Genomic DNA, 22,666 nt, shown 5'->3' with positions numbered 1-22,666 from the left:
CAGGCAAAAAGGGGCTTCAAGAACCTGCTCGGATAATACCAGAAAGTGAAACCACACAGCATGCTTTATGACAGCTTCAACTCATAATAACAAGATGGATGTTTTAATGGAGCAGAAATGTCCAGTAACTCAATATCTGAACATTTACAGCACTGCACCTTTTCTTACCATTTCAATGGGAGATGGCATCAAAGTGTAGCACTTTCTGCCTTATTTACAGATTGACATCACGGTCACAAGGTGACATATACAGAATTATTGATGGGTATCCATCAATTAAGAGGATGTTTTTCACTGAGGGTTTCTGAGTGACCTTATATGCAAAAAGAGAAAATCTCAAGTTGCCTATATCGCTCAGAATCTGTTACCTTTTATACCTTTTCACAATTTGAGAACAGGCTTTCTAAAAGTGATAACGTACTATATGTACAACATTTTTGGGAAATATAGGGGCATATTATCAAGGGGTTTTAAAAGCCAAGAAAGCGGAGATAAAATTATTTCCCTGTTACCTAGCCGTCGCTAACACCAGTTAGCGACAGCTAGTAGGAGATAGCGACCATCTTGGGCCCCACTTTGCATGTCAGTGATATTTATCACTAATGACATGCAAAGTGGGCGTGCCAAGATGTTAGCGCCTGGAAAAAGTCGATAACATCGCTATCTCCTATTACCAACTTATGGAGATATTCGTGCTAAGCGCGAATATCTCCAAAAGCTAACACCTGCGCTGAGCAGTTCTTAGCCGTGTTATCAAATGGGAGGTGGATAACATGGCTAAGAGCATTAGCTCATTAATGCATGAATATCGCTGACTTTTCAGCGATATTCATGCATTGCCGACGATTTTTATCGCATTTGCAATAAACCTTGGTAATACCAAGGTTTATCTGCGATAAAAATCGCCGCAGCTCTGCGGTAAATTTTTGTCTCTAACCAAGCAATAGCGATAATTATCGCTATTGCTTGGTAATTTGCCCCATTATTTTTATATATTTTTTTAATATTATTTTATATATAGTGGGCGGAATTGTACTGTAAAAAGTATTTTTTGTCTCATAGGTTTCAAATATTTATTGGGAGAAACCCCATTCAAAAGTGCCTGCATTTGGTCTGGGCATGGTAAGCAGATCATGAAGAATTTGCTTATTTATTGTTGCTTATTTCTAACTTCCTGTAAATCTTTCGCCATTTTAGTTAATGTCCTTCAAACAATGGGCTGTAAATTAAGCATTTAATCTCATTTGTTACCAGTTTGCACCATTTCCTGATCCCTGTTGTGTGTTCTCCCTTTATACTTTCAGACAATCTTGCATGGGATTTTTGACCTACTTTGTTTCAAAGTTCACCCACTCTTAATCAATGGTCAGGTACTGCACTGTGACTCGTGTTATATTTCAAATAAGTACCCCATATAGGTGCAGGTAACACTGCAACCTGTCACCTATATCCTTCCCTACATACATAAATAATGGTTCATAGGGACTGACCTTTTACCTAGTTACAACACTGCATTCAGAACGCAAGGATTTTCCCTAGTTTGAAACTCATACATTATGCATGAAGCTTCTTGAAAGCACAGCAGGACTAACATCTCCTGTATAATATCTACGTATAAAGTTCAAGCCCAACGTCATCCTTTTAGGCGGACTCAGTAACACAGCAAGGTAGGACCCATAGGGAGACATGTGGGTAAATACATATCATGTCATGCTTAGACAGACAGAGGAGACTGTGACTTCCCGGCTGACACACTGACCAGAGACGCTGAGGTTCCTGCATGCAGAGACTCCCTCGCGGGGTGTCCAACTCGAGACCAGGAAGGGGTCCCATATTCTCTCCTTTCTCAGATAATGAGGTTGACTAGACCTTAGAGGGATTCTTGGCATAACACCTACACTGATGGTAGGTACATTTAGGTACATCTATTTAAAGAGGCATCGTAGGAGTACGCACTTTCTTATCATGTGTTTTAGGTACTTGTATATATTCATGATGTCTTCAAAATAGTAGAGCTGTACCATCCCTTTACTCTTGTAGTACTGCTAATCAAATTTCCATGCTACAGTCTAATGGTTGTTACAGCAAATCTATTCTACACTAGAATACCAACTGTTCAATAAGTCTTTATTGAAACACCCAGACTGTTTATTCTGTGGATCTCTGAGACTAACTAAGTGAGCATGAGTGACTAGGCGAAAAGTAGTATTGCTTCCACGATCCTGAGGGATCAGGGTTGTCATGTTCTGAGGTTGCCAGAAACTATTCTCTCCCCGATAAGAGGAGATTCTAGTGGCACTGTGAGCTAGCTAATGCAAACAGGGTAACATTTCCGGTGGGGGTGCCCAGAACCAGTCTGCCACCAAACCCACCATTTTATGTTATCCGAACATGCAGATCCTGGACAGGATATATAGGAACTACGCAACATGGCGCCGCCAACATTGGTTGGGTACTTATTTAACAGTAGAATCTGAGTAGTTCAGACGTGCTATTTTCAGAGATCCCTCTCACAAACACCAGAGACAACTGGAGTGAGTGGGCACAAACCCCGCCTCAACTGAGTAAGCAAAAAATCCTATTTATTGGCTGCTGGTTAATCAAGTTTGAAGGATTCAGTATTCCTAAAATTGTGTACATTTACCTTACCTTAGTTCCCTTAAACAAACTTCTTCTTTACAAAAATGACTGGGAAAGGAGGTGAGGTAATTGTAAATCTACACCTCTCAGCTGGAGAAGAAGATGGAGACGCAATTCCGATTGCAGAAAAATTCAGACATACAATCACCCTGAAACTGTTAGAAAATGGTTTATCAGCTAGGGGTGGTTTAGTAGTTTTCATGATTGAGGCACACAAATCAAACAAAACAGAGGTATTTTATTTGTGGGTTACATTCCCAGCATCAAATGCAAGAACACAGACATTTTACTCTTACACAGAAGGAAATGCACCCAGGGAACATTGTCCATTCGAGGACACAGAGATTCCCCTCATGTACCAGGAACACTTATACTGGTTTAAAGGCACCCTACCCCATATAAGAGGAAGAGTAAGATTAGGCCCACTCGGAGGTGAAGGGGCAACAATGCCCAATATTAACGGCCTAAATACTACATCCTGACATTGAAACAATTCCACCAGGAGAATTATTCATACAACAGAAAGATCTAGTTAAAATCTACAGAAACATGACGCAATCTGTCATGAGGACTTTCACAGTCCAACCAGCAATAGTTGCAACAAATGGAACTCAATCTCAGGGTACAGCAACTAAAATGACACCACAAACATTCAGTGATAGGCAAAATGTCCACAAAATGCGAACAAATGCTATTCTGGGTAGCTCAGGAAATAGAAGAGAAGTGTGGCTCACTGATTAGAGGAGGCAGACCTGGAAGCAGAGGTCAGCCCAGGACCAGGGTTCAATTCCCGGCTCGGCGGGGTCTTGAGTTCTAAAATGTCCATGGACTCGTCAATTCTCGCTCCGGTGCCTACTCGATTCACGGGTTCACACTCTGCGACTCTGGGCAATAGCTTGCTTAATCTCCACAACGGCTCCTCGCGGCGGGATGCCTGGCTTTCACCTTGCGGATACCCTGCCGGGGTTCTCTCACAGGGGAATACCAGGACGGGTTCCCTAAGCAAGCGCTTAGAAAGTGCTCGGTGATTTGCGCTATATAAATTCCTGTACATTTACATTTACATTAAACACAGTTAGAGGCTGTATTCCCGAATACTACCCCGTATGAAAAACACAGAATGCTAACAATCTGCTTGCCCATGGGGATAACACCACATGTAGATGATTGAACCACTTGTGGTACATTTATGGCAGAACTCGTGATATTCCTTCATTAGCAAAGATACCCGATGTATTAAGACAAATACAGAATGAGTATGGAGCAGAGCCTGCTCTGAACTTAGGGGTGAATGTACTAGGTAACTATGTCCAGGTATCAGCCATAGTACTAGCTAACATTAGGCAGCATCAGTGGCTATCCGCCAACACCTAAGGGAGTTCAGTTCTTTAGAATAGGAACACGAACTACCCCCCAAAAATTGAAACTGCATATGCAGAATTAGGCAGAGACAGTTTGGGTGGGAAAGCATTACAACCAAAGCTATTAGGCACTCCTGAAAAGGGCACTTCAAAGCAGACACCTTTTTCTTCTAAAAAGAAGTGGGATAATAAAAAACATCAAACATTTAAGGGAAACAGATCTCAATCCCGAGGTAGATCTCCTCCACAGGAGCCCTCTGAAAAGAGGTATAAACTCAGGAATAGGGATAGTATTAGAGAACTTGACAGTTATCAGAATACTGATACACATTCCTCTTGTTCCTCTCAGAGTTCATTGAAAAACTCCAAGAGGGAAGGGTGGTCAGAAAGACAAGAAGCACGCTTAAGATTACATTTCCACAGATGAAGAAAAGCCAAAGCAAAAGCTACTGTTCAAAAAGAAGAAGGTTGCAAGTCTAAAGATCTGACATGCCCAGAATTCTGAGGACTGGACTAGTGAATGGGGAATGGGCTCAGACGATACTAGACAGTGCGGCAGAAGTAACAATAGCTCACCGGAACCTGATGGAATTTTTGGTGATAGCAGACTTGAATGATTACATCACAGTAGAAACATCGGACACTAGGGTGAGTGTCCCACATAAAGTATATGAAATAACGCTCTAGATAGAGGGGGACAAGTGTAGAAAATTTAGAGGGCTCTATTGGGAGAACCTTACATTTGGCTATGAATTTTTTTTTTAACTGAACGAGATTGGCCACCAGCATTCGTCCAGGATTGCCCTAAAGGAGAAACTGTAATTCTACCGGCATTCTCAGACCATATTCCCAGGCATTTGCAACATACATATGCGTAGGAATGGGCAGTAGCCTGGGCTTCTGCATTATATAAAAACCATGTTGGATGGGGTGAGGATTCAACCCACCACATAATTCCTTTAAAAAATACTCCAACTGCACAGAGGCAGTATCCAAGAAAGCAAGAAGCTAAAAAACAGGTCAGGGAGATCTTAGATCAACTTGAATACCAAGGGGTGATTGAAATATGCACCTCTCAAATGAACAATCCTTTGTTTCCAGTCATGAAACCCGACAATACATATTGTCTAGTTTTAGATTACAGACATTGGAACACTTGCACTAAGAGATTCACAGTCCAAAATGCACACAGTAGCGCATTAATGAATGACATTGTGCGGAAAAAATATAAAACAACACTTAATGGACGATGACCTAGATGAACACTTGAGATGGGTAAATACCAATATTTTGGGATTTGCATCTGAAGGCTACAAAAGTAACTTTAAAAAAATCAAAAATAGCCCACCCCAGTGTCCTGTTTTTAGGATATGAGCTTTAAAGTAAAGTAAAAAGACTGGCAGACAATTTTTGGGGAAAAATGCGCGCTGCTCCAACCTCCAAAATCATAAAAAAAATCTACAATCAATAATAGGATTCCGAAATTTCGGTCGAACATACATTTGGATTACGCAGAAAGAGTAAAACCTTTTTAAGACTTAATTAAACCTGATTTCTCAGCAAGAAATTGGAGACAGGAACGCACAGATACAATATGGGCTAGATGTAGGTGGCCATTTACCGGCCGGTAACGGCCGATTATCGGCCGTTACCGACCGGTAAATGGATTTTTGGGATGTAGGGGGCCAATTTTACCGAATCGGTAAATTTACTGAATCGGTAAAATACTGAATCGGTATTTTTACCGATTCGGTAACTTCTAGATGTAGGTAGGACTCTTCTGAGTCCCAAAGGCCTTTCAGATTCGGTATTTTACCACCCAATCCAATTGGGTGGTAAAATACAGAATCCAGGTGTGCATGCACATGTGTGCATGCAAACCTATGCCATGTGACAGACAGATATGCCCTGTGCCACATGGCACACATGCCTGTATTTGGGGTGCTAGAGGGTGTCAAAGTGACACCCCCTGCACCCTTGCTGGAATCGGTATTTACCGAACCGGTAAATAACGATTCGGTAATGCCCATTGATTCCTATGGGCTTCAATGCCTATAGGAATCAATGGGCATTACCGAATCGGTATTTACAGAATCAGTAAATACCGAATCTTAACGATTCGGTATTTACCGATTCTGTAATACCTACATCCCCCCCCTCTATTTTACCACTTCTTAAATACCGAATCGGTAAAATTCGGTATTTAAGAAGTGGTAAAATAAAATTACCTACATCTAGCCATTTGTTCCTTACAAGCTGACATGATAGCTTCAAAACACTTACAGACATGCGTAAACGTATGTAACTTGGTGACCCTTATAATTGCTGGTCAATCTGAGTACACCTATCTCACATATAATGAAGGTGAAACAGCACCAATTGCATACAAATCACATTTGTGCACAAACGCTGAGATGCGCTTTGCACCTACTGAAAAGATTCTGACAGCAATACAGATGGCTGTAGTGAGAGAAAGAGCACTGGCTCAGGGGAAACAAATAATAGTAGTGACTCTGGTTCCAGCCTAAGAAGCTGCAACAAAGGCGAGCATTCCTAACGCAAAAGCCTTACATCTGAGATGAACACAATGGGCTAATCCTCTCACTGCAACAGATGTAGAATACAGGTAGGACCCAAATTTAAAGACACGAGCATTCCTGCAATACGAACAAGAATATCCTCTACTTAATGAAATAATGCCTCTGGATCAGTATGAATATAATATTTACACTGACGGATCTGCTCAACCGGCCATAGGAAGTAAGCAACAATGTAGCCCGGCATGTGCAATCATTATAGGTCGCATGCGGGATGGAAAGTTTCATCCGAGTTGCACTAAAATGCAATCTCTAGGAGACTGCATGGCACAGTAGGCAGAATTAAAAGCACTGATTCTGGCACTTGTAAATACGGATCGAGAATTCCACACACTAATTGTGTGCGATTCCTTTTACTGTGGGCAGTCATATAATGAATACTTGCAATACTGGGTTCAAAATGGGTTTAGAGATGTTAAAGGTGGCCAATTAAGCATAAAATGCTATGGGAACAGGAAGTGAAGTTGAAATCCAAACTTCCAAGGACTCACGTGATACATACACTGAGTCATCAGCGTGATGGCATTCACGTTGAAGGGAATTCATTGGCTGATGAAGCCGCAAAGGGGGCTGTATGTGAAGCTTCCGTAACTGCAATCACTCAATCTAAAATGTATATAGAAGGTGAATTATGGTGGCTGTTATTGCTTTACGCAAAAACAGTGGTGCAGTACCAGAAAGATTTCCACTCAAGTACTCCTACAAGTTAGATGCCAATAACATTCCATTTTCTCAGATTCCTGGAGCAGGGGATAGAGTAATTCCAAACATGGATCGTAGGTTAGGTTTAATCTTAGCAGCACAGAGAGGGATAGGTTCTGCTCAAGCAAGAGTTACGGTGACTGTTTCCTTAATGAAACAACATTATTGGTGGCCTGGTTTAATAAAGCAGACTAAAGACTATGTCTTGAAATGTGACATCTGCCAACAGATGAAAGGTTCCACCGTAACTCGTCCAGTGCAGACACCATTGTTAATAGCTGACAAACCACTAGCGTGTGTCTACCTAGACCACTGCGTTCCCTTGAAAAGAGATGGGGCTAAAATATATAGCATGGTAGCAGTGGACTCCTGCTCGAGGTTCCTACGGATGTGGCCCCAGCGCTTGGCTGACGTTCGAACTGTAATCTTTGCATGCAGCTATGTGCCTTGGCATTTTATCAATAGGACGTCTCTGTTTTCTGAATACAATCTAATTGATAAACAGGTAGAAATGGCACAAGGGGGAGCAAAATATACAATGTTGCATATCAAAAAACTGGATAGATTACCATTTATAGTGGGAGAGTCACCTTCCACAGAATGGCTAATCCATGGCCTCATAACACTACCCGTCACTACCTTTTAGTTTCAATGTTGCATTGATCAAAGGCAGGCAGATATGAAACATTGGGTAAGGAATACATTAAGGAATCTTGGAAATTACCATACAGATTTAGATGACGGAGATCGAGAAGTGTTTCGCAGTGGTATAAACTGTGAGAGCGCTTTAAGTGGATCGCTTATATGTCAGGACATTATGCTGCAGGGGCTTGTAATGGTTGTGTGGCAAACTTGTCCTGTCATCTGAGAGGTGCCCCAGCTGCCATGATGACTCCAGCATTTGAGCTACTTTCAAATGGGAGATACTTGATGCTGAACAGGCAGGGTTGTTGCAGAATGCTCCCGGGCATCCCATATCTGGTAACTGTGAACTCCAGGGTTACTTGTTGTATGCAAGTATTGTTTCCACCAGCACATACAGTCAGGGAGGTGCTGTTATGGCCTTCACTGAAAGTTTCTTTAATACGGTTTGATACTCTAGGCAGAATGAAAGCCATGCTTTTACGGAAGTCTGCGCCCTTAACCTTCCTCGAGAGACTTTTGATCTTGAAATCGCAAGGTCCTCAGCTGAGATACAGGCGCTTATTCATACAAACTGCCCTTTCCATTTCATAGAAATGGTAAATCGTATCTTTGACATGTCTGATATGACAGGCATTGTTCACCTATTTAAGACCATAGGTTCTGGCCTTCTAAGCACCTTTCAGACGGTACTTGGAGTTATACTAAACTTCATACACTCGGTATGGAATCCGGATACCAGACGACCACACACACACACGACGGACTCGCCGAATTTAAGGCATTACCTTCTGATCTCTTGCTACTTCTTACTGGATCCATATATGAAAGGATGTATAATTAAATCCGCGAACTTTTTAATCATAAATCTGACTATCTGTACACCGGTCAGGACGGATGAGACCATTAATATAGGAACACACTGCGCAAAGCCCTGAAGAAGTCCGGTCACGGACGAAACGCGTTGGCTATTTTTTATCTGCGAGTGTTTCAATCAATAAAGAGAACATAACGAAGAAAAATTGACTTGTACCAATTCCTTGGGAGAACAGTTTGACTTTACCTTAGTTACAACATGAATGTTGATTGAATACTAACATTGTGTTTGCCATACAGCCTTTTGGTGTGCGAGGTCAACTTGTGTAAATAGATACACTCGGTATTCGGAAGCATCTTTGGAGGACTTCTGCTGATGCTGTTTCTAATAGCAGGTATCCTGATTGTTTTCTATCTGCTACGTAATGGATGTCCCAGTACCAAGGAGATGAAAAAAGCGCTCCTGGAGCGTAACCACGGTGACCGAATGGTACAACATCTAGGCACGCCTCACCTGAGAGAACTAAGTGCATCTTGGTTCCTGTCATTTCGACCAGTCTGAAAGGACTGCATCTTACCTTTTCCTCCAATGCCTGTTTTGCAGAGAAGAATGCGTGTTAGACCTTTGTTTAACACTCCCATCATGTGCGCAACCAGACGTGAATGCTCTACTGGACTCCATAACAGCCAATGTTCTGCAATGTCCTCAGCGCATTCCAATGTTGTTGGCGGCATTCCTTGAGCACCACAGGTTGCATTGGCACCTGTTGGTATGAACGCCGGCTCCTCCACTGACACCCAGGCTCTGGATGGCGCACAGGCTGCCCCAACACCGGCTCTGGACAGTGGGGAACATCATCTATGCTCAATTGACATACTCTGCGAGGTGTTACGGGGCCATCTATTGGGGATGCAAGTAACGAAAATTGTGCATCTACCAGCCAGGACACATAAACAATTGACTCATTTTGGCTTGTCGTGTGCTGGAAGAAATGTTCCCTTTTTTAATGACAAGCTCAATTTGGCAATCAGATACAAAATTGACATTCCTTTTCATTTATTTGGGTATGAATGGCTTTCTAATGCTCATAGTGTTTCGGACTATAACAAGGGACACTTTAGAGCTAGAGCCTGCAAATTTTTATTTCATTTATTTAAGACTTTTAGAAATTATTAGACGTTTTTAAGCATTTTTAGCTAATGAAATGTTTTTAACGCTGTGACCTTTCACCTATATCCTTCCCTACATTACATACATAACGGTTCATAGGGACTGAACTTTTACCTAGATACAACAATGCATTCAGAATGCAGGTTTTTCCGTAGTTCGAAACTCATACATTATGCATGAGGCTTCTTAGAAGCACAGCAGGACAAACATCTCCTGTATAATATCTATGTATAAAGTTCAAGCCCAACGTCATCCTTTTAGGCCCACACAGTAACACAGCAAGGTAGGACCCTTGGGGAGAACTGTGGGTGGATATACATCATGTCTTGCGTAGACAGACAGGGGAGACCATGACTTCCCAGCTGACACAGTGACCAGAGACGCTGAGGTTCCTGCATGCAGACACTCCAGCTCGCAGTGGTCTAACATCCCTCGTGGGGTGTCCAACTCAAGACCAGGACAGGGTCCCATAGTCTCCTTTCTCAGGTAATGAGGTTGACTAGACCATAGAGGGATTATTGGCATAACATCTACACCAATACTAAGTACATGTAGGTACATCTAGTTAGGGAGGAATCATAGGAGTGCACACTTTCTTATCATGTGTTTTATGTACTTGTATATATTTATGACTACTGCAAAATGGTAGAGCTGTACCATCCCTTTGCTCTCTTAGTACTGCTTATCATATATCTCCGCTACTGTCTATTAGATGTTACAGCAAAACTATTCTACACTAGAATAACAAATGTTCATTAAATCTTTATTGAAATGCCCAGGTTGTTTATTCTGTGTATCTATGAGACAGACTAAATGAGCACGAGTGACTGAGAGAACAGTAGTAAATTATTTCCACGATCCTGAGGGATCAGGGTCGTCTTGTTCTGAGGTTGCCAGGAAAAGTTCTCTCCCCGATAAGAGGAGATTCTAGTGGCACTGGGAACTAGCTAATGCAAACAGGCTAACATATCTGGTGGTGGTTCTTGGAGCCAGTCTGCTACTAAACACACAGTTTATGTTATCCGAACACGCAGATCCTGTATAAGATATTTAGGAACTAAACAGCACTCATACTCCGAAATATAGATGGTATTTTTGTGTAAAAATGCAGCAGTGGGTTTTAATGTGCATACATGTGTGTGAGTATGTGATGAGTATTTTGGACATGAAACTGTAGTATGGACGCAGTTTGTTGAATGTGTGTGGATTTGAAAAATACTTGGGGGTAACCACTGGTGAACAGCCATTGCAGGTCATTTGCACTATTCACGGTCCATGAAATAAAAAACCTGCTTTATCCTAACTTTATTTCTACATCTCATTATAGCACATTTATATTGGAGTATTTTAGTAGCTACCTCGGATCATCAACTATTATTAAAAGTCATCTATTGAATATAACTCTCATTTATCAGAATTCTATCCACTTGAGTGAAAAAAATCACACCAGACAAAACAACATATCACTGAATGAATATGATCTTTTGTAAACAATAGGTGTTCTCACCAAAGATTTGAAACATCCTACCAACATGATTTGTTCTAGCAACACTTCTTACTGCATTGAAAAGAATAATGAATATACCTTGTGGCCTTGTGTAAATTTGTTCAGTGCTCTTTCAAGACAGTGGCAGTGCTGTTCACCACTATTTGTAATATTCTGCTAAAACCACAATTTAAAAATGTTGCAGGGCCTGCATCAACAACAGGAGCAGTATGACACTGAAAAGGGAGGATGAGTCGCCTATCTATAGCGTTGTCAAGAAACTGCACAAGCCCCCACAGGTAACTTCTGTTTGAAGGTCCACTGATTTGTACTATACTGAGATTGAAATATAGAATACAACCAAGCTGGAATAATATATATAGTACTTTTCATTTCGAATTTTTAGAAGCGTCAAGCTTATAGTAAAATATTCTATATTATCTAAAGAACTAAAACAGAGAGGTAATTATGTTTACCGCACCTAACAGGTGTAGTAAACATAATTTAATACAGTAAAGATAAGATACTAACAGCTACAGTTAACTCTGGCCTGCTACTCCTAAATAAACAACTATACACTTTTGCTCAATCTTGCTTCTGCTTCTAATTCACTGTCCTCAAACATTAGCTCCTTTTCGTTCTGATGCAGATAGATTTCTAAGGAATGGCACTGTCTTTTTGATCAGTTTTCTTTTACTAGATAATTCCTGAACAAGACAATCAAATCCCCTCTGCATCTCTAGTTACTACATCTTCATAGTGTGCCCATCTCTGAGCCTTCTTGCCAACTCAGAAAGGAAATAAACTATTTTGACCAATGAGAACATAATTCCTTTCCTCCCTGAGAACATTTCGGCAGCACTGTCAACTCTACTACTCAAATAATAATTCAGTCCCTCACATTCCCATTACAGGTAGCCAAAATCCATTGCTCCTCAAGTTTAATCCTTTATCAGATTTGTCAACTGCAAAACCCTCACTGATATTATCCTGGAATCTTCCCATATTAACAACAACATGATCTCCTTAAAATGCATACTCTGCAATTTCAGATGGATTACAGACCACAAAATGGCAATCTTTGACAATATTGTCATCCGTGATGGTGCTACTATGATTTTAGCTGAGTCTTCCCCAACAACTCCTTTAAATCCATCATCAATCTACTGCCTCCAATTATTCTATCATACGGTTTGATGCCTAACTACGGATGGGTGGCCACATGACATTGTTCTATGAAAAACTCATTCAATTGCAGCTGTAGTCCAAAGCCGTCCCCATATTTCAGTGCCTCATTCTAAAATTAAAGACCATTTATTCTGTTCCCACAAGGCTGATCATTTTTTCTCACCCTTAAATATATCATAACTCTTTCATGTACCAATGTTTGTAAAATGTAAACACTAACATCATCTTGTCCAACAAAAAGTATTGTATGTAGGTGACTTCAGTCTGCATGAGATTAATTCAAATGGGCATATGTCTCCTTTCCTGTCCTTTCTCCTCAGCATCAAGCCTCACTAATGTAAAAGGATGTAACACTAAATCTCATTATTGACTAAAACACAGCCTTAAGACTTTCTGGCTGATGGCCTGTTGCCTGTTAACTGGTCAGACATTTTACAGTTTTCTTTTCTTTGCTGTTCTTCTGCAAATTCAGAGCATAGATCAAACTAAATGCTGGATGAAAGTAGTCTGTGACTATCAAGAATCCTGAACTCACACATTTAGCCACCTCAATATATAGAGGATTATGAGGACATCATTGTCACCGGCACATGTAATGCGCTATTGTTTTCCAAGTTATCATTCCCTGAAAGAAAACAAAAAAATGTTATGCTGTTATGACAAGGAGCTGAATGAAGAGAAGAGATTTTGAAAAACAAGAGAATAGTGTTAACTCCTTTGTTGTGGGGTGTTTTCCCCCCGCTGTGTGGGGGGAGGGTGGCTGCGCATGGCGCCACTTTGCTCGTGAGGAGCTTGGCTCGTCTTGAGGCACAGTGCAGCTGCACTTATGACGAGCGGCGCTCGTCACAGCCATACCCATTTTCGAACGTTCAGCACAGCGGGGAAATTATCCCCGCGTGAAAACGTTCCAACTCCGTGACAAGCTCAGCTTGTCATGAGTGCAGCTCAACCATGCCTCATGACGAGCTGAGCTCGTCATGAGCATGGAAAAGGTTAAGGTCTTCAATATTGCACCTTGAAAAATGTCTTACCATATCAGTAATAAATCGCCTAGCAATTTTGGAAGTGAAATTATCAATACCATAATCAGTTCAAAATCTTCTAAACAATTCCCACTCCTGCGACTTAGTCAAAGAGCTTAAGTTTCACCTAGCTCCCATCTGTACCCACCACATCATCTTTCCTTTCTCCCAAGTTGTATTCTTGGATTGTTGAACTGCTGCTAAAATAAAAAACTCCATGGATTTCGATGATCCCTACAACGTTCACCCTGTTTCAGTTCGTTTATTTTTCTCCAATGTCCCGGATACTTATTTCTGTGAATAAACAGCTCAAACAATTTAAAATTGGCACCTTGTAGACAACTTTCAATTGCACTTTGGCAGCACCAAAATTGGTCTTTTCCAATTATTAGGTGATTGCTTGCCCATACATTCCTCTTGTTCCCTCAAAACCCTAGAATATGGTTCTCTTAGGTTGTGTGCCTTGACATGACATTCACCTAGACTCATGTAGAGCTTAGCATAGGTATAAGACATAGTGCATTTGAAAGGAAGTCTGATGTGCCAGGTTAACAGACTTTTTTTCTGAGTTTTCATGAATCCGACCAGAAAGATGAGGCACCAGAAGAAAAAGCTTCATAGGTAACACTTCCCATGTGACACATAAAACATTGCAACTCCGGAATTCCCTTAACCATGTAAGACAATATCAAGAGTATTCAACTTGTAGGGATCAACTGAGTGATCCTTGTCTAGCCACATATTCCTGTTCATATCCATTGGAGGTAGGCATTAATAGTCTGAATGCAAGAGCCAGGGTCAAAGCCCAACATGAAGATTACATAAAGATCTTAAATAGCAAAACAGAAATACTATTTTAGGCCCAGGTTTGGGAACTCTCTCCAGTCTGCATTTTAGTCCTTCCCTTTCTGAAATAATCAACAGACTTAGAAGGGAAGCACCAGATGAAACCAAGTGTCCTGAAAGATGACATCAACATATCCCACATATCTTCTCCAGTTGCTACCCCAATCTTCTGCTGTAAACCAACCAGTATATGAATTACTTACAAAAGGACAACATATAATGGTCATCCTCCTCTCCTTACACACCCTTTGCTAAATACACAAAAGAGAGTTCATGTCACATATACATCCTTACTCATTTATGAAACTGTACAGGCTTTTCCATCAAGGATATGTGTGACAGCAGGTGTCACTTCAAGCTCTGATCTTGTCAGGTCTTACAAGAGGTCAGGCCTCAGCAGATGACTTTCCACAGACCCATCATGGTATTAATGGGCAGAAATGAGTCCATAGTTTGATTTTAGATGCATTGGAATGTTGAAGTATTACAATTATTATTATCATTACTAGTGTCATTACTCTTGTTATTAGGTTATTATCATTATTACTATATTTTCTGTTACTAATAGCATCAGTGATAGGAGCAGTTTCAGAAGTGATGTTATTACCAGTATTATTCCTGTACTCTGACGTGTGTGCAGGTAAGTTATTGAAGGATTAGAAATTGGGAGACTGGTAGGAAATGGCTGCTCATGTTTGGGAACTAATAATTGTGAAACAATTACACCTTGATGATCACAAACACTGAAACAGAGCATCAGCTAAAACTATAGCTGAGAGTGCTGAAAAGCCTTTAACTCAAAAAAAGACATAAGCAAAACAATTGGTCTATAAACTGGACTTAAAAGGGCACACTCGACAAAGATTAAAGACCCAAAGTTCCTGGAAGGCATTGATTGAAGACCACTGCAGGGTTTTAAAATGCATACTGAGTACACAAATATTGGTATTTACAAAAATATTGTGCTGCACATATATTGGTAGAATATATTTGACACATAGATATCGTTTTTAGGATGTCAAATCTATCTTACCATACTATCTTTCACACATAACATATGACATATTTTAATTTTTGGGATTTAAATACCATATAGATGCACACAATATAGGAGAAAAAGACATAGCACATACAAACAAATGATTTCATCACAGAATATTGAGCATGGGACTGGCAAGGTATAAAAATATTGTAGACAAAAAAATTGAGAGACAAAATATCAAAAAAGTAAGTGCATATAGAGGAAATATAGATGTACTATTCTTTTCTCCACATCTACGTATCCTGAATATATCTACATATAACACCAAAGTACTAATATGTGAAATCAGGTATAAAAATTCTATGCATGCTTACTTTTCAAATGTTGTCCCTTGATATACTGTTTATGACATTAAAGTTCCACAATATTTCCTACTGAACATTATGGAGGCACACCACAAAAAATTTTCGAGAACACCTAACCGTAACTACAACCCTATCCCTATCTCCAGCCCTAACCACAACCCTAAGCCTAGTCATGAACTTTACCATAGCCCTAAACCTAACCATAGTCCTAAACCTAGCCCTAGTCTGACCATAGCTCTGAACCTCACTCTAATCCTAACACTTATCAAAATAGTTACAGATCCATCTAGATATACTTTTTCAAAATATTGTGTGTACAGTATTTTTGTAGAATAATGTTTTGCTACATGTTGTACCCGAAAAATGATATAGGTTTACCCTTTTGAAATGGACCAATGCTGTGAGGATGCCCAATACTGATTGTCAGGTGACAAAGTGGAAAATTCCCAGAATTCTGAGCCGCTATCAATGTATTGAACAGATCAAAATGTGTTCTTTAAACTTCTAGAATGGCAAGCGTAGGTTAAGACAGATTTGAAACGAGAGGGGCAGCAACCTGAGTTTTTAACCTGTTGGCGAATCCACTAGGAATAAATATAGATATAAGACCCTGCAGTTGATATGCAAACTAAGCTCTCAGCGACTATCAGACCCTACAGAAAGGAGAGAAGCGAGGGAAATGTAAAAAGCTGACCCATGCTCTAATGACATGACACGGAATCCATCCCACAGACTAGAGTTCACAGGCACTTGATACACAAGAAAAGGAAGGCATTTTCATGGTTTCCAAAGTGATTTGGTGGCTGTCAAAAGAACTACGTTCAGCGCTCTGCAGATAAATCTTGGCCTTAACAATGTTGATGAAATGACATAGATGTCTTACTTATGAACTGCCCACTTCTCCTGTATGGATCACCAAGAGAAAGCTCACCATTTCCTCTGCCAAATGGTCAATCTTAATAGGCAACTTCGCCCGCATGAGCAATAGGTCCTCTCAGTTCAAATAAGTTACTATATGTCTCAACTAGACCAGAAATGTCTTCAGCAGGCTGAAAATTTACCAAAATTTGTCGCAAGACGATGTTGCAATCCATTACAATCCCTCTGACATAACTGAAATATGAGTTTCTTCCAGGTGAGAGGAGCCTGCATAGAGTATGAAAACACCGCAGACAAGACGAATGATGACATCAAGTACGCAACTATTGTTAACCTGATCTGCAAGCCCAAAGAGACGGAACCGGAGTCCGAGTCAGAATCTGAGGTGTTCAGCGTAGACTATGCAGAACTGAAGCTTTGAAATGTTCAGAGCATGTTGTTGACACAGCATGACCACCAAGAGACATAAACATGGTGCCTCACATGCTTGACGTGGTTCTAATCCAACATTACGTGTGGGTTTTTTTTATACCTGTAGTTAGTCTGAGAAGGGAAATGAGCTTGACATAAAATTGACCGGACATGAACTTGACTTGGCAGTGAGCTTCACATGGGTTAAACTTGACTAATACAGATCCAACATTGCAATTTCTTTTTTTTTTACATTCACTTTGACGTTTTGGTGGGATATACTCGACATCATCGACATGTAAGAAATTTGACAAAACGTGAACAAGTTATGGAGTGATTCCAACTTTAGATGTCATTTTTAACATGCTATATGTAATGAATTTGACAAGACATGAACTTCACAAGAGATATATATCTGTGACATAACATGGGCTTCCTGCTTTAGAATATCTGCATAGAGAAAGGACTGGGATGAGGAACAAAGGAGGGCTCAACGTAGAGGACAGAGCAGGAAGGAAGGAAAATATTTGTTTTCTTTGTTTGCCTGATCAGGTGGTGCCTGGTGGGGATGTGGAGACACCTCATAGGGAAAGTACTGGGCGAGGAAGGGTAATCATGTAATTAAAATTTCTGATAGCTAATAGACAATGTCAAGTGTTCTCATGGGAACTTGTGACATCATAACGCTGACAGAAACGTCCTTTCACGCTTTGCTTTTTTCTAATCTCAAAATGTGAAATCTTTCTCAGTAGATACCCTATTTTCCCTCAAAGCCCATCAGTTTTTTGGAGTGCACCCTCCCCACTTCCTCCCTGGATAATTATATCTCCTGGCCATCGTAGGAGTAAATGGTGGCTGTCTTCTTGTGCCGTCCAGGAGTTTGTGAAAACCTGCACAATTTAGGCAGGCATCCCTATTCCTATTCTGGGTCACACAACTCTCTCATTTGGGGCAGATATGCTCACGTGTACCGTTATGCAGGAAATCTATTAAGAGGTATAAATTCACTTTTATGAAAACAAAATATAAGCTACCACAGGTAATACAAAGACCTTTCTTTTATATAGGCTATTGATGTAGACCTTTATCACTGCAATGCTGTAAAATAGCATTTTATTGGGAGATGTTAGAATTCAGATACTTGGGTTTATTGAAAATGAAGTGTAAGTACATTATGTCAATGTTCCTAAAATATTTAAAAAAAAATCTTTTTACTGTTTTATATTTTGCATGCATACGTGAACATTAATAATACTTTTTCCTTTTATCAGTTTCTATATTAGTGGTGGCCACTCACTGTAACTGAATTTGTGAATGGGTTATCATTAGGAGTTGGCAATGCTACACAGTCAAATTGCAACTTTAAGTCATCTCTGGAAATCCTTGCAAAATTTGCAATGCTGTTTTGCAGTATTAACCTCAAAAGTACGACTTTGCCATGATTTCAAATTTATTGCAAATAGAATGGTTCTACAACACAAACATAAAAGACACCTAATGCTGCTGTGCACATAAACGTTATTCAAAAGTAAGCTAACACAGAGAGTCTGCCTAGATTTTCCAGCACATTGTGGTACGATTAGAGTAAAAGTTACGTCACTTTGCAATGAAAAACGATGGTAACCTTGGAATCTTCGCAAAATTTGCCCTGGGTGAAATTGAGACCTACTCAAAACCTCGTTAAGCAAAACTCCGTTACAATTTACAAAGTTTCATATTGCACTTGAAAGTTATGATGAATGAAGGCTTGTATACGTCATGTTTCAGTGTTTGATATCCATTTTAATGTGCATATGCCCTTTTTAGGGACAATGGGGTACATGCATCAACAGTTTTTGCGAGCGCAAACGGTGCGATTCGCCAAAATCGTCCGTTTGCGCTCGCAAAAAGGCCTTTTGTGCGGTATTAAAGTGTTAGGCACTCGCAGTTTAAGAAATCACATTTTATTGTGATTTCCTAAATTGCTATTGTATTTAAGGAATTGCAATTTGCGCTATTTGTGGCCGCAATTAACAGAGAAATTACTCTGGTCTGTATTTTGCAAAACCTTGAAAAATGCACTAAAGTGCATTTTTCAAGGTATCAGGTTACACACGTGTGTGCGCAACATGGGTGCACATCACAATTTCAGGAGTGCAAAAGGGTGTAATTTTGACACCTTTGCACCCTTGAAATTGCATGCACAATTTCCCAATCATTCCTTAATTACGACTAGCAATTTCCGAGTCGCAATTAAGGAATGTTTAGGAATCGCACTTTTAAAGTGATTCCTACACGCATATGCTCTTGAGAGTCCTTAATTGCGATTCCTTAATACTCACAATTAAGGACTCGCAAAAGCTTTTCTTGATGCATGTGCCTGTAAGTATAATGAATAATACAAAACTGCAAATGTACTTCGTGGGGACATTGCACTTGAACTCACATTTCAAAGACACCATCAAGGCACCTCATTATTGGCCAGATGTAGGAGCCCTAATACCGGTCGGTAATGGCCGAATTCGGCCGTTACCGACCAGTATTTTGAATTTGGCATGTAGGGGGCATCTTATTTACAGAATCGGTATATTTACCGATTCGGTAAATATACAGAATCGGTAAAATACCGAATCGGTAAATTTACTGATTCTGTAAATCAAGGTGTAGGTGGCACTTCAAAGAGTGCCAGAGGCCCTTTAGGAGTCGGTATTTACCACCCAATCCTATTGGCTGGTAAAATATCGATTTCCAGTGTACATGCACATCTGTGCATGTACACCTATGCCATGTGACACACAGACATGCCCTTAGGGCATGTGTGTGTGCCACATGGCACACAAGCCTGCACTTGGGGTGCTACAGGGTGTCAAAGTGACACCCTGTTCCCCCTGCCAGGATTCGGTATTTACCGATTCGATAAATACCGAATCGGTATATCCCATTGATTCCTATGGGCTTTAATCAATGGGATATACCGAATCAATGGGAAATACCGATTCTGTCTTTACCGAATCGGTAAATACCGAATCTTACAGATTTAGTAATTGTAAATTAAAAATTACCTACATCTGCCTACTTCTAATTTACCGATTCATAAATACCGAATCAGTAAAATTCGGTATTTATGAGTCAGTACATTAGATTTACCAACATCTAGCCTTATGATCCTTAACTCATTTTTGATATTTTGTGGAGATGGGGGTAGTTTATGAATTATGATGTATAGTGTTCAATAACAAAAATAGCTCACCTCACAGTGTGCTCTCTATGTTAGTGATATCATTTGTATTGCTATAAATGTGGGCCAAGATCATATTTACAGCAGTCTTAAGACGAGCTTGAAATAAAATGCACTTGATAAAAGCCTGATATGAACAATTGACATAATGGCATGTCCCCCACCTGAGAAGACAGCTCAACTTCAACTTCACATGATGTACCTGACATACCAGATAGGGTTTTGAAATCTACTCATAATGTATTGAAAGTGGAAGAAATGGTCTATTTATTTCTGACTTGGGACCTCCTTTGGCTTTTCATTTGTAGAGCCAACAATTGTGTTTCATACGGTGTGGCACCTACAGCACGAGTGTGTAGTGTGTAGTTTCATGCCTTTACAGAGATGCTGAACATCTAGCCTTAAACCCATGCTACTACTGAAAAAGAGTTTAACTCCTTTTGAAACTTTGTTCTGATGTGTTCTGTAGATAGTCCAAGCATGTGCTCTCATTTCAGATTAAAAAATAGAATGTTCAATTTCGCTTCGGATACCTGTGTTCCAGAAATATGATATTACACTTAGGAGTGATGCTATGTGTGTATTAGAATGTAATGCTTCTAGATTCCGTATTTTCTTCTATGCTTCATACATTATGTGTAAGAGTCGAGTATGGCGGTGTCGCGCAATAGTGGACTACACCTTGTCTGTTTGCACCATTTAGATAAGCAAAGGGGCATGAAGAAGGGGTGTTGAGACTATACTTAGACCACAGAACATATATTAATCTGCAATAAAGATTTTCTTTTTCCAAGAAAAATATAAGTTTACGTTTTTATACTTTTTGTGGATGGTTTGGCAAGTCAACTGATTTCCACTTCGGCCTTGTTGTTGTGAGGGGAGCAATGCAGGTCTGCAGATCCTGCTTTGCTCTTCATCCCAGAAGATAAAACCACCAGACAAAGGAAGATAGGTGAGTGGTTTGAGTCCAATAGTGAGAAGTGTGAAACCTTTTGACATCTTGGTGGGGAGGAGAGATCAGACTTCAACGTCCAACGGTCTCACTCAAAATATTTTCTTGAGGGTTGGCTAAAACCCAAACGATTGGGCCCTTGCCCTGTGACTATCAACATGAACTAAAAACACTCATACAATTCTGGATGGGGTAAAACTTCAACAGCACAGGAGCGGCTCCTCCATTAGGGCGGAGGAGCGCTGCCTCACTGCTTTCTCGCAGCGCGAGAAGCAGAAAATAAAATGGTATTTTAAATACCATTTTATTTTCTGCTTCTCGCTCTGTGGGAAAGCATAAGGCAGGGGTATGCATGATTGAGGACGGGCTGGAGGCTATGCCTGGTTCGGGCGGGCAGGTGGGTAGATCAGGGAGGAGTGGCTTGAACCACTCTAAGTACCCTGACTGTTTGGTCGGTCCTGGGGCCGACCAAAGCAGTCATGCGAAGTCTACATTATTCTCTATGTAGGCTGCATGCACCCTGCATGGAGAAAATGGCCTCCCTACTGATGCCTGGCTGGGTGCTGTCCGTGACTCCTCATCATTCACAACGCTGCCATTGCAGTGTTGTGATTGGCTTACAGGAGGGGAGGGAGCATGCCTGTTCCTGTTCATGTTCAGGAGCAGTAAAACGCCGGACCGGCCGGGAGCAGAGGTGGCGCAGGACCTGGGTCATGTAAGTTTTATTGTTATTTGCCCAGCGGTAACACCCCCCCACAGTGACACCTGTGTGATAACCCTGTGTGATTCCTCCCACCACTCCACCCGTGAGAATTGCGAGCCCTGACTGCAACCTCAGACAGCTGTGCTGCTAAAACCTGGAATTGGTCTAGGATGGGGCTAAAATCTTCTCATCGGTTTGCAGGCCATGCTAAAGCTGCCAAAAACGGCCAGGAATGTTACTATTTAGATGAGGCTAAAAGCACAATAATTGTGAGAAGTTCTTTTTTTTTTTTGCTCAGAAAGATTTTATTGAGTACTTCCCAAAACAAATGAACAATGGAGAAAGGAAGAATGAAACAATACTTAGGCTACAATTTGAAAAGCCAATTGTAGAGGGCTAAGTTCTGCAAGTTAAAGTGACTTTGTAATTCCTTAAAAGACAGTGGAGACTGTTGGGGTCCCGGGTCCTTCAAGAAGTGAATGCCTCTAGAGGCCCAGTGAGACCACCAGACTCGATTGCCTTGGATTCTAATTTTAGGGTTGTTCCATAGGAAAGTCATATTCGATTTGGAGATTGAGGTCTCAAGTATTCTATATATTTTCAGAAGGGTTCTTTTGGTAGTATTAAAAATGTAGTTACTCAAGGAGGGGGGGTTGGGATTGCTAGTTAGAAGAGAGATTGGGTGA

The 22,666-nt window shown here is 40.6% G+C and overlaps 1 protein-coding gene across 2 annotated transcripts in view; it reads left to right on the top strand.

Moving 5' to 3' along the window:
- LOC147701197 (B-cell receptor CD22-like) overlaps window positions 1-21,118 on the top strand; it is a 339,266-nt gene extending 318,148 nt beyond the window's left edge. For both annotated transcript variants that reach the window (XM_086929941.1, XM_086929942.1), the window contains exons 13-14: window positions 11,621-11,714; window positions 16,954-21,118. In XM_086929941.1, coding sequence (XP_086786067.1) covers window positions 11,621-11,714; window positions 16,954-17,118 — 259 coding nt within the window. In that variant the 3' untranslated portion in view covers window positions 17,119-21,118. The remainder of the gene's footprint in view (window positions 1-11,620; window positions 11,715-16,953) is intronic.
- The last annotated feature ends 1,548 nt before the right edge of the window (window positions 21,119-22,666 follow it).

This window comes from Lissotriton vulgaris, chromosome 7, assembly GCF_964263255.1.
Source record: "Lissotriton vulgaris chromosome 7, aLisVul1.2, whole genome shotgun sequence".
NCBI classification, from domain to species: domain Eukaryota; kingdom Metazoa; phylum Chordata; class Amphibia; order Caudata; family Salamandridae; genus Lissotriton; species Lissotriton vulgaris.
The sequence above is the reverse complement of the archived record's forward strand: the minus strand, read 5'-3'. Positions and strand labels throughout refer to the sequence as shown.